This window comes from Melitaea cinxia, chromosome 2 (assembly GCF_905220565.1).
Source record: "Melitaea cinxia chromosome 2, ilMelCinx1.1, whole genome shotgun sequence".
Classification (NCBI taxonomy): domain Eukaryota; kingdom Metazoa; phylum Arthropoda; class Insecta; order Lepidoptera; family Nymphalidae; genus Melitaea; species Melitaea cinxia.
The window spans coordinates 10,751,396-10,764,251 of NC_059395.1; the positions used below are offsets into that span (position 1 = coordinate 10,751,396).

Sequence of the window (12,856 nt, forward strand, 5' to 3'; positions counted from 1 at the left end):
TACCTTACTGCACCTCTGTAAAGAATTTAGGCATTTACTTAGACCCAACCTTGTCATGGAGCAATCATATAAAAGAACTGACTAAAAAGACATTCGCGGCCATAAGCTTGTTGAGACGTTTGCAGTCATTTCTTCCAATTTCCACTAAAACTGTGTTAGCACAATCCCTACTACTGCCCGTTCTTGACTATGCTGACGCAAGCTATACCAACCTAACTAAAGATCAACTTAATAAACTTGAGCGGCTTCAAAATGTTGTCCGATTCATATTTGGATTGCGCAAATTCGTTAACATTTCTGACTTTCGCTCTAAGCTTAAGTGTCTTCCTATCCGTCTTCGCCGAAATTTACACATTCTCTCACTTCTGTATTGTGTACTATTTAAACCAACTAGTCCTTTATACTTAAAGAACAAATTTGAATTCGTTGGAGATCACAGTAAGGTACTTCGTTCGTCTGGAAATCTTACGCTTAGAATGCCCTTTACATAAGACCAAATATTATCGAGGTTCATTTGCTGTTCAGGATATTATCTTGTGGAATAGGTACTTTATTTTTACACATTCGCAAAGCTCAAAGAATTGGTTCATTTAAAAAACTTGTAAAAGGCCATTATCTGTCTCTTAATAGGACTTAATTTTATATATGTATGTGTATATGTATATATGTATTAATGTTTGTATGTATGTATATATGTATGTGTGTATTATTTACCGTGTATTTATATTTTATTGTTATGTACGTGTATATTTATACCTATAAGAATATTGAATAGTTTATTATATATAATTTATTTGTATTATTTGTATCTTATTTTTTTTTTGATATGCGTTTATTATACAACACCTACTTATTTCTTTTTTTTTTCCTCTAATCATAACCCTAAGGTTGCCTGGAAGAAATCGCTATCGAGCAATAAGGCCACCTCATTGTGTATTATACTTCTTTTTTTATTTACAATTCTGTATTAAATTACTCTATGTGGTGTACAATAAAGAATAAATAAAATAAAAAATAAACTTTTGGAGTAATTTGATAATGCGTATTTACTTGACTATTTTTTCGTCTACCTACGTTGTATTACTTGTCGATGAAATTGAAGTCGGTTTTTTTCGTTTACCAGCAAACAATTATTATCATATGACATACACACAAGTTCGTCTGTTCCTACGGTACTTATGCAACTTAATGCTTGTTGTATAGGTAACAGCCGACTGTTATAGATAAATATGTTTTTTGATAAATATACATAGAAACAGTGGTATTGCGAAGGGGGGGGGGAGCAAGAGGGGGCATCATTCCCCGGGCGCTTGTCATTTGCAACATAGGTACATTAGAAAAATATTTAATTTATATTTTATATTTAGTATCAGCATTGCAGCCGTGAGAAGCCGAGGCGGGTCGCTAGTAGATATATAATATAAAAACTACCTACTTCTATTGACATTCTCTGGGTTTGTAATTGTGAATTAGGTAAGTACTTTATCTGGCAACGACTTCTAACGTATTTTGAATTTACTCGTATATACTCGTATAATAAAGACTTACCTATAGGTTTACAGGTATGTCAATAATTAGATTTTAAATTATAATTATTTTTACATTCTTGTGAGATATTGTACTTTATGTTTGAAAGTTTTGGCAATAATAGCGAGAAACTACTTTTACACTTTACCGTACTTACAGGTTGTGTTGTACAAAACGCACGAACAGCAGTTTACGCCGCCATATTCGACAAAAAAGGCGAATGTACCCTAGGCCTCGGAGACATGGACGTTCACAATCAAATTACTGTAGATCTTGTGAGTAGTGTTTTAGTTAATTAGTTAGTAAAGTGTGTTAAATATATTTTATTGTACCTACAAAACATTGTTTAAAAACACAGTTTTTTTTAATATTATTCTAATAAATCTATTTTAATTCAATAATATGAAGCGCTGAGATCTGTCTATCACGATTTGTTGATCTATGTGTAGCTGATAAGAGTTAATGTATAAGGTACATAATTATATCGTAAATACTCTATTAATTTCGACGTCGCGCTGGCTCAGTCGTTACACCAACTGATGGAAGCGCTAGCGGTCACGTATTCGATCCCTGCTCATGACAAATATTCCTATAGGTCATACGGGTGTTTGTCATGGTCTGACTGTTTTTCCTAGTATATATTTTATACTTTTGGACCCCCGATAGAGTGACACAGTGGGAGCGCTTAGCAACATCCATTTTTATTTAAATAGATACCTAGATAGATAGACAAAAAGAAAAATCTCAACCATAAAAAAAAATATTAAAATTTTATCGTTTTACCAATCAATTTATCAACTTTATATTTATTACAGGTGGATAGACACATAAACGTTTTAAGGAATGCGCCGCTCGTTGTAATCGACGGCAACTTACCTTTGTCTACCATGGAATATATTTTAAGACTATGCAAAAAGTATGAAAAACCTGGTAAGTTATGTTTTTTTTTCAATAACCACATGAAATATAGAACTGACTAGTTAGCGTAGTTGGCAGTAATCCTTGTGTTCTAGAGGTTGTGGACTTGGTTTCCTGAGTATGGGTGTAATTTCTATTTATATATGAATTAATTATGAGTACATTTATTACTAAAATACGTAACTAGTTACAATAGTCATTAAATACCCAAAGCACGGGCACTTTCAAGTTGCATACCTACCTAAAATACGACCGTCTAAGGAATTCGTTGTGAAAGAGGTGACTGTCTGTTAGTTTTCTATCTTATTAGGTATTATAATCCATGGCATTGCCTAGTAAAGCAAAACTTACGTCATTTTTTTACCCACATGAAGCTATTTCCGATTTGCAATAGACAAATTGTAAACTGACGCCGTTCAAAAATGAGAATCGTTAGTTTGCAATTTATCCACAGCAGAAATATTTTTTTTTTTTTTTTTTATGTCACTAGGTCGGCAAACAAGCGTACGGCTCACCTGATGGTAAGCGATTACCGTAGCTTATAGACGCCTGCAACACCAGAAGCATCGCAAGCGCGTTGCCGACCCAATCCCCAATCCCTCCAGGAGCTCTGGTCACCTTACTCACCAACAGGAACACAATACTGCTTGAAAACAGTATTATTTAGCTGTGATCTTCTGTAAGGTCGAGGTACTACCCCAGTCGGGCTGCTCCATATTTTGAGCAGGAAATTCCTGCTGTGCCCTATAAATATAAATATATCTTAGAGCTGTTCTGGAGCATTCACCTTACAGAAAAACAACCAAATAATACTGCTCTCGAATATTATTGTGGTCCTGTTGTGTGTAAGGTAGCCAAAGATCGAATGCGCTGTATTGTCAGCGGTTGTTGACTATGGTAACCGCTTACTATTAGACGGATCCACTGAGTACATTGTAATAGTAGGGGAAAGATCTCACGCCTGCCTGACGCCCTAGTGATGCAAAAAAACACATATAATAAATTGTTTCTTACTGTTGAATATTATAAATAACAACAACCAGGTGACATAAAAGTATACTTTTAATAGAAAAAACTTACCTTATACAGTAAATGTGCATTTTTAGTTTTGATAAAAACTATTTTTGTGTATTATATTGCTTTATTAACTAGTTAGGGCCTGTTTCACCGGTTGTGGATAACGCTATTGGACGGATAACAATAATAATAATATCTAAAAGATAAAAGTTTATGATAAAGTTACGTAGTTTATGAGAAATTATTCTACCTCCTGCTGTTAGTCTATACGTAGCTTATTTATAGGATTTTATACACAAACTGTAAAATAGGTCCTTACAATATTACTACACCTGAGAAGTTATGATTGTTTAAACAATAAAATATGCAAAATATTGTAGACATCTGCCTTCGCGAAGCTAAGCAAAATGCTTGTCTAAAAACTATGCATCAGGGGTAAACGAGTTTTTCCATTTAAACTATTTGGCTCTCATAATTAATATTTAAAATTTAAAAAACAGAACCGGTAATTAGTTGTAACATTTCCATCCAACATAATTAATTTTTGGTAAAAAAAAATCTAATTTAAATGGAAGTAATTTTTTTTAAATATTGTACTGTATTTACCAGGGTTCGCCAAACCGATTCATAAAGGTAACCGTTTGAAACGGTTACCGTATGAATCGGTTACCGATTGAAAGGTTACCGTTTTATTTCGGTTCCAAAACCGTAATAAAACGGTTACCGATTAAACTGTAATACCGAAATAAAACGTTATGTATTTCGGTTTTAAATGATTCGGAGAAGTAACAGAGGGTGACAAAATCTGTGAGCCATCGTTTGAAATGAAGAATCTGTAATGTTCTTTTGCTTTTATTGATAATGCTTGGTTTTTTATAAGACTGGCTTCTTTAACTATGAAAGTAAATAAGGTGTATGTATCCCTGGTACACACACACATTAAGTATTGTGAATTTGTAATACTGAGATTATGAAGACTTTATCAATTGAAGACAAATATGAGGTTATAAACTAAAGATTGTTATTGCTTTATATTTTAATAAAAAATTAAATTATAATATATTATAATAAAATGAATTATTCGTAAAGCAAATATATTCTTATTGTAATAAAAAAGATGAAAAAAAAAACCTTACAATTAAAACTTATTCAGAATCAATATAGTATGTTAAACTAATAAGAAAACTAATGAAGACCCATATCATACTATTCAATAATTGAATAAATGAAATTTATTGTCATTTAATATAGTGTATATAAATATTGAAAGCTGTTAATATGTAATGTGAGGGTTACAATTTACTATAAAAAAAAAAAAACTTTTTACAATTCATGGACGGATTTTGTTTCAAAATGAGATTCATATAATATACCAATAGCATCACAATTTTTTTTCTTCATCATAAATTTCTTAATAATACTTAAGGCCTGTTCCACCAACTGATGTGGATAACGCTATTTGACGGATGATGATACAAGAACTCGGACGAGATGTAGAATAAGCCATTAGGACCTGTTTCTTCTTAATGAATAAACTACAACTTTAAGATATGTATGAATTTGAGATATTTCTATTTGCATATAAGATATATATGCAAATAGAAATATCTCAAATATAGTAGAATTCAATTGGGACAAAGAATAATGAAACAAGAACTTTTTATCATCGGATACCATCAGCCATCAAATTAAAGGTTATCCACAATAGGTGTAACAAGCCTTAAATATGTGAAATGGATGGAATATTCTTATTATATTTTTAAAAATATATTTTTTAGGCCTTTAGATAATTAATATTTTGTTTTAACTTTATGCATTCATTCTTTAAAAAAAATAATCTTTTTTCAAATTAATTAATGTCATTTTCTATCTTCAGTACTATCATTATATATAGATCTACTAGCTGACCTGGCAAACTTCGTATCGCCTTATTTTTTTTTTCTTAAATATAATAATTACATATATCAAAACAAAATATATCCTATCTTTCAAGTTGGATCAAACTGCACACGGTGTGCAAATTTGATTAAAATCGGATAAGTAGTTTAAGAGTTCATCGCGGACAAACATTGTGACACGAGATTTATATATATAGATCTATTATACATAATTTTAATTTTACTATAATTCAACTCATTCTTGTTCTTTAGAAATTGTTAAGAAATGTGTAGAAGTGTTTTATCATATTTTTCAAAAAACTGTGTATAATTGTGTACATAAATTTTGTAATTTCTTCACCATTAAACAATATTTATTTATAGTGTATTATTATAAAGTTTAATTTCTAAAGTATCCGAGTTGCTGTTGTTGATGCAACTGGTCGCGCAACTGATGCAGAGCATGCTCAGGCTGACTGTGTTGCATTTGGGCTACGAGGTTTTTAGCTTCCAGGCGCAATTCATACAATTTACGTGATTCTAAAAATAATAAAATCGCTGCCAAACCTGTAAAATGAAAAATATTTCCATTATTATTTCTATAAAGTACTTAAATTATGAGTACTAATACATAAACCTGAAAATATTACAATTGAATTTTTTAGAGAATTAAGTATAATAAATCTTCTATATTCTGTATGTTAATTCATGTAATGAAAATTGATATGTGCACACTAATGAACTAACATTTAAGTTAAATGTGTTAACTTACCAAACAATATGAAGGCAATAACAGCAAATGCGTAAGACCAAGAAAGAACATTAAATGAAGGGTAGAGCAGCCAATCACGACGGTAGCAATTACCGCCAAATATAGCAACAGAAAAAAAAAGGAATACACCTGAAAATAAAAAAATGTATTAATAGACTGAGACTGACAACTTTGTTCCTTAAGGTACAAATACCTTACAATTATTTATTTCCACCATGATATTTTTTTCTTTTTTCATTTTCGAGAATAGCTGGAATAATAGTTTATTTATTTCTAACTTTTCTAATAGTTTGTAGAAGATTCTTACGCTTTAGGCTGTAATATCCCACTGCTGGGCATAGGCCCTTTTTCCCCATGTAGGAAAAGGATCAGAGCTTAATCCACCATGCTGCTCCAATGCGGGTTGGTGGATGTAGAAGATTCTTGCAGAAGGAAAATTTATAAATAATTTTCTAAAAATTAGAAAATTTACAAAAAAAACGTGTTTGACAGTTCGCAGGATAGGACAGTCTGTCGGATCTGCTAATATATTGATAAGGATGTTGGAATTATTAAAAATATATCTCAAATTTACTTGTAAAATACATAAATTAGATGGCAAAAAACATATACAACACTTACTTGATATTGCAACCATAATACAAGAAATAGATACAAATATCCATTCATATCTTAGTACTATTCTGAGAGGCATACGAATTATCACTAAAGCCAATAGTGTCTGTGCCATAAATGAGAGCATTAATGCAAGAGTCACAAATGTCTGTACTGCCATCAACCATCCTGGTAATAGATATTCACGAATAACATACAACTCCTGAAAACAATAACAAATAATATTATAAGATAATAAAAAATTTATAGTTAGTTAAAATTTAGAGTCGTTTGGCACGAATTCCCCCGGGGAGGGAGTCCCCCTCAACTTCCCATACCACTCGCAATACAAGGTAATGCACTATTCTCGAAAAAAAAAATCCCATAGACATAACTTCAAAATTAGACCATTCATCGGCATAATTTTGTTCCGTAACTCCGGCGCTTCCCTCCATCCCCCAAAACCCTGTAAATTGATGGCCCCGTAATCTAGAGATTAGCCGCAGCCCCTTTGTCCTTCCGTCCTCCCACCCAGGCAAGCCAGAGCGGCTGATGCAGCGAGCAGGGGCTGCTATCCCTCTGCGCCTCCAGCTTCTAAAGAGTACTCTAATGGTAGGGCAAACAAGACTACGTGGAGTCAGGGGATAAGTCAATATCCGTTAGATTCTCCAATCCAATCCGATCCTTCCAAATAAAAAAAAATGACCGTTGCATTTGTTACAAACGTGTCTACGTTTGTTTTTTGACACAAAAACGAAGGGCTTCCGTAGCGCTGGAGATGATTTTTTTTTTCAAGAATGGTGCATTATCACGTATCACGAGTGGTTTGTGGAGTTGGGGGGGCTCCCCCATGCCCCCTCACCCTTATTACCCTTCAATTCGTGCCAAACAATTCTATATCCAACCCTAATCGTTTAATGAATGTTGATAAAAAATCAGAAATGTCTATATTGGAATAGGTCCTTAAAGTACTTTTGAGTTCTCATTTTACAAATTATAATTACATATACATATTCTTTATAAATTTATCATAGATAAATATTCCTCTTGGGAAGAATCAGAAAAAAAACTCAATTGATTTAAATAGTACTAAAATTAAAAACATTTGACTTACTTGACCAAAAATATAGTGACATCCATCGAAATATTTATCATACTGAAACGATGGGAACCTAAAACGATCAAAACAATATTCCCATAACCCCATGTGCTTAAAAGACGAGAACATCCCTGAATATGACTCAATCCAATACGGTCCAGCAAATGACAACAAGAGAAATAATCCTGCTACGTAAGTAATAGTTGCTCCTATTAGGGTGGCATCTGTAACAACAAAAATTTAATTCTATAAGAACTTTCGCAGACAATCTGAGCAAACATATAATTTTTTAATGTATCTTTGATTTAAAAAATAAAAGAAATATTTATTGTAAACAAAAAACTGAACCGCAAGGGGCGTGCCCACAATCAACTTACTTGAAGCCTTCGGATATTCATTATCAGCCGCCGTCATACTGATGTGAACGTCCTACTGTTTTTTCTCAGTAATTAATAGTTTTCAAACTTATTTGTTTCACTTAATTTAACTAAAAAATAAGTTATATAGAATCCTTTTAGATACTTTTTGAAGATGACAGTTGTTGTTTTTGTCGGTTTAATTAGTTCTGTTGACATTTAAGCAAAATTTATTCTCTGTGTATGCGACTCACAGAATATACGTAACCGTGCCTGCCCAACTCCAATAAAACGGTCGTAAAACACAAATGTTAAAAAAATAAAGATTGGAAATGAATTTTATCCAAACGGTTGCTTTACTGATACTACTTCAAAATAATATTTTGGCGTTCATGACTTTGTACGATGCGTGGGACTTTACTACCTAACTGGGCCTGAGGGGGCAAAACAGGAAATTTCATGATGGTGAGTATGGTCACCAGAGCCCTTGGGAGGAATTAGGGATAGTATCGGCAACGCACTTGCGAAGCTTCTGGTATTGCATAGGGTCTATAAGCTACTATAATCGCTTACCATCAGGTGAACCATACGCTTGTTTACCGACCTAGTTATATAAAAAATGTATAAAAAAAGTCGACAGTTAACGATATTGGTGATGAGACGTTACATATTAGTCCTAATATAACCTTAAAAAAATACCATGTAATTATTAACCTGACCAGAAATTCAAAATAAATAGAGCCACATTTTAAAAATACGACTAATTTTAAATAACATTTTTAACCAACTTCAAAAAAAGAAGGAGGTTACTCAATTCGACCGTATATATACTATTTTTTATGTATGTTCGGGAATAACTCTGTCGTTTATGAACCGATTTTGATAATTCTTTTTTTTTTTTTTGTTGGAAAGGAGATATTCCTAGTTTGGTACCATGATAAGGAAACCAGGATCTGATGATGGAATCCCAGAGAAACCGAGGGAAACTCTCGAGAACCCGCATAGCTTTTTACTGGCTCTACCGATTTTAATGATTTTTAATTTTATCGAAAGCCGATATTTATCATGTGGTCACATTTAAATTTCATCGAGATCCGACTACAACTTTTGAGTAATCTTTGATAATGCGTATTTACTTAACTAATTTTACGTCTACCTAGGTTGTATTACTTGTCGATATAATTGAAGTCGGTTTTTCTCCGTTTGCCTGCAAACAAAATTATTATTTATATAACTTTTTTTCGTTTCATTCTATACTTATTACATTAAAAATAATTTAAAAAATAAGATCAAACATGAAACACAACAATTTACTTACGATCATAATTAATCCATTACATTTTATAATAAAGGAATATTTATCTACTAACTATTAAACAAACGTGTTGGACGTTTACTTATAGTCTGGGCCGAGCCCGTGACAGATTTTCATGGCCAATTCGATCCCAATCGAAACTTCGTGAAATGCTTTTGGGATTTATACTGTGAGTTCGCGACCGTCAACTGCGACTCCATCGTGGGGCGGTAAGGGAAATACTTTGTTACCCCTTTCAAGGTACCAACTGACGAACTTTCCACCGAGATACAGCCAGCTGACATTAATTTTTATTCATAGTAGCATATAAACTATCAGCAGGTAAATGTTCGAAACATACTTAAATCGAATAATTCGACGCGTGGTGCAACGGTCACAGCACTGGTTTGTTTCGATCCCCGCACATGACAAACATTTGTATTGGCCATACAGATGTTTGTCGTGGTCTGGGTATTTGTGCAGTCTTTGTGGGTCTCCTCACCGTGTCCCGGAGAGCATGACAGCATGTTAAGCTGTCGGTCCCGGTTTTTATCATGTACACCTGACAGCGATCGTTACTCATAATAAGGAATATACCCACCAACCCGCATTGGTGCAGCAAGATAGTTTTTTTTTTTATATACCTATCAAGATATATCCACAGGCCTATAATACCCGTACTTTTGCTATTCCAATTTTTATTTTGTTAATAATCGTTACTTGGTACTTACACAACTGCAACTTACTTCAAGAAAACCCATTATTCTAAGCTTTGTACATATCCGTAATGCAGACGTGAGTCCAAAATTACGCTAACTTAATTGACATCATACCGATGGCTCCTAAGTATAGTGATTCAACTAACAATTTTTGATAATTTCATTTTTTAAGATATTAATAACATTTACTTCATTTCCTATCTACCTATGTAACAAAAAAATAAAGTTACTAAAAGTAGAGTTGACTCAGTATACTTAGGAGCCATCGATACATCCAAAAAGATTTAGATATTTTTTTTAATGTTATTTTTCTTTTATAATTTTTTATTTTTTATTATGCACCTTACCTTAATTATTATTGTCATTATTATTATTATGATCTATGTTTACTCGTTTATATACAGTTACTTGCTATCTACAATATGTGCACACTTATTTTCTAGTTATCGTATACTTATGACCTACGTGGCCTACTTACAATATACACTTAACTTTAACCTATGTTATTAATAGTAAGTTTTTTTTAGCTCTGATCCTGCATCCCCAGCAATGGGATGTTAGACTGAATGCGTAAGCGTAGGTAAATTTTTCGCTACTCTAGCGATAAGACCGCCTTTGTACACTGTTTTTTTATTTGTAATATGTTATTGTATTGATTGTTGTTGTGTACAATAAAGAGTATCTATCTATCTATCAAAATTTTTAGTGGAGAGGAAACCATTGAAATTTTTTTTTTTCATGTTCAAGCAGCCAGCTGACGTGTAATCTACCATGATATGGTCATCTGACTTTATTTTTCCTTCAAGATATTACGTAAACTATAATCTGACAAATTTTTAAAGTGAGAGGAAAAAACTTTTTTTCTTCCTGCGTGGGAGGCTGCCCCTGCCGGCGAAGTCGTAGCTGACGGTCGCAAATATTCATCATAATATAATTTACGAAGTTTCGACTGGGAGGAAATAATTAACCAAATTTGTACCTGGCTCCCGGACTCCTAAACTACTACTAACAACAGCTTAAGATAAATACTACTAAAAGAATAAACTAACTAATAAGATAATACTACTAAAAACAGTTTAAGATAAAATAAAACAAAATTTAAAGTCTTGATATTTATTCATAAAGTTCATATAAATGACACAATAAAATATTCTATATACTTTCTTTAGATACGTTAAATTATGAACCGAGTACCTATATTTTAATAACTTTATTATTTTTTATTGTGCCTCATAAAATATTACACTAATACGTACATATTTATATAATACTAGTATGTCATTAACGGCCTTACTTATAAAAATCTCGCTAAGCAATACTTAGCCACCGCTTAGTTAAACCGCTCTTAAGCTATAAATCCATGTTTAACTTTTGATTACTTATAAACGTTGATTAGCTGTTACTTAGTTAAGAAACGAACAAAGAATGATAAATTTTTTTCTCTAACAAACACACGCAAGTAAGTAGATCAAACGTCACAATAGAACAGCTGATTTATGTGAAATCCGCCATCTTGCCGCTTAGCAGGAGTTAAACCATAGTTAAACTATGTCTCGGCAGTGTTTAAATTTGGCGGCTATTTAAACATTACATAACGACTTCTTAACGCTAAGTAGTGTTTATAAGTGAGGTTTTTGCTAATCCGTTGCTAAGCAATTGATTAAAAATTAAGAAACGTTTATAAGTAAGACCGATAGTGGCAATCTTTTTAGAGTAATATTTGTCGCACTAGATTTAATGCTATTTTCATAAAAATAGACATAATAATCATTTTCAATAATAGAAAGTTACACAAAAATTTAAATTGAACACACGTCCAAAAAGAACTGTCTTTATGATAAAAATATTTTACGGGCTTTATAAGTCATTTTAAAGCATGGATGATATTTGCTTATTTGCATTGCTTCCCTGTATCGAACAAACATGTTTAAACACATTCCGTATTATATAAGATCCTTAGTACAGATAGTGTGCATGTAAATTATTTAAAAAATAAAACATTCATAAATTTTATTCATACTTATTCTACACTTAATATAAAAGCATCATGTAAAATACCTTAAAAATGGACGGAAATCAAATAGTCTTTTTCATCAAGTAAATATAAAAACTAATTACTTAGCTGCAATGAACAAAATAACTTTAAAGACAATCATATTATGGCGCTGGTAACAAAACGGTGGTGGTTAACAAATTTAACAAAATGGATAAAACTTACGTCAACGCGCAAATAAAAACTATCAGTTTTTGGTAATATTTTTAATATAACCTTAATTACTCAAAGTATGGACAATAAAAACCTGTTAAAAATAACTTGGTGAAGTGATGTTTAAGCTAAAATTGTAAAAAACTCGTTGTAAACAACATTATTTCACATATGAACAGTTTTAAATCATTTTTTGTCGTTTATTTCTGAATATAAACAAATTTTTCCATATTCTATATAATTTTTAAACAACAATTTAAAAGATATTAAATAATTGAAATTAAGTATAGTACATTATTTTATAGAGTAGCTAAAATTTACAATTTATAGCAATATTTCAATTTATAAAAAAGCATTACAATTACTACTACTATTATTATTAATTAATTAAAGTATATACAATCTTAATTACGTTGTAAAAATGATATTGGTTATCTTAAAGATATAAATAACACTTTGAGGACGGACTTTATATTG

General features: G+C 31.8%; 2 protein-coding genes across 2 annotated transcripts in view; one reads left to right on the forward strand and one right to left on the reverse strand.

Moving 5' to 3' along the window:
- LOC123659516 (pseudouridine-metabolizing bifunctional protein C1861.05-like) overlaps positions 1-12,856 on the forward strand; it is a 35,390-nt gene that overhangs the window by 5,453 nt on the left and 17,081 nt on the right. The window contains exons 4-5 of the mRNA XM_045594730.1: positions 1,687-1,802; positions 2,343-2,457. Of these exons, the coding sequence (XP_045450686.1) occupies positions 1,687-1,802; positions 2,343-2,457 (231 nt within the window). The remainder of the gene's footprint in view (positions 1-1,686; positions 1,803-2,342; positions 2,458-12,856) is intronic.
- LOC123662779 lies at positions 5,671-8,218 on the reverse strand. Its single transcript, XM_045597577.1, has 5 exons — positions 8,182-8,218; positions 7,820-8,028; positions 6,733-6,928; positions 6,112-6,240; positions 5,671-5,906 (listed from the first exon to the last, which is right to left on the reverse strand). Exons 1-5 carry the CDS (start codon positions 8,216-8,218, stop codon positions 5,740-5,742), a joined length of 738 nt encoding a protein of 245 aa, XP_045453533.1. The 3' UTR covers positions 5,671-5,739.

Bases quoted from the DNA above. Each gene is read 5' to 3' on its own strand.
- LOC123662779 (XM_045597577.1), bottom strand. From the start codon at position 8,218: ATGACGGCGGCTGATAATGAATATCCGAAGGCTTCAA. The intron at 6,929-7,819 runs GTAAGTCAAATG...TATTGTTTTCAG, and splicing joins GTCACTATATTTTTGGTCAA to GAGTTGTATGTTATTCGTGA. The intron at 6,241-6,732 runs GTAAGTGTTGTA...TTTTATTTTCAG, and splicing joins TATTATGGTTGCAATATCAA to GTGTATTCCTTTTTTTTTCT.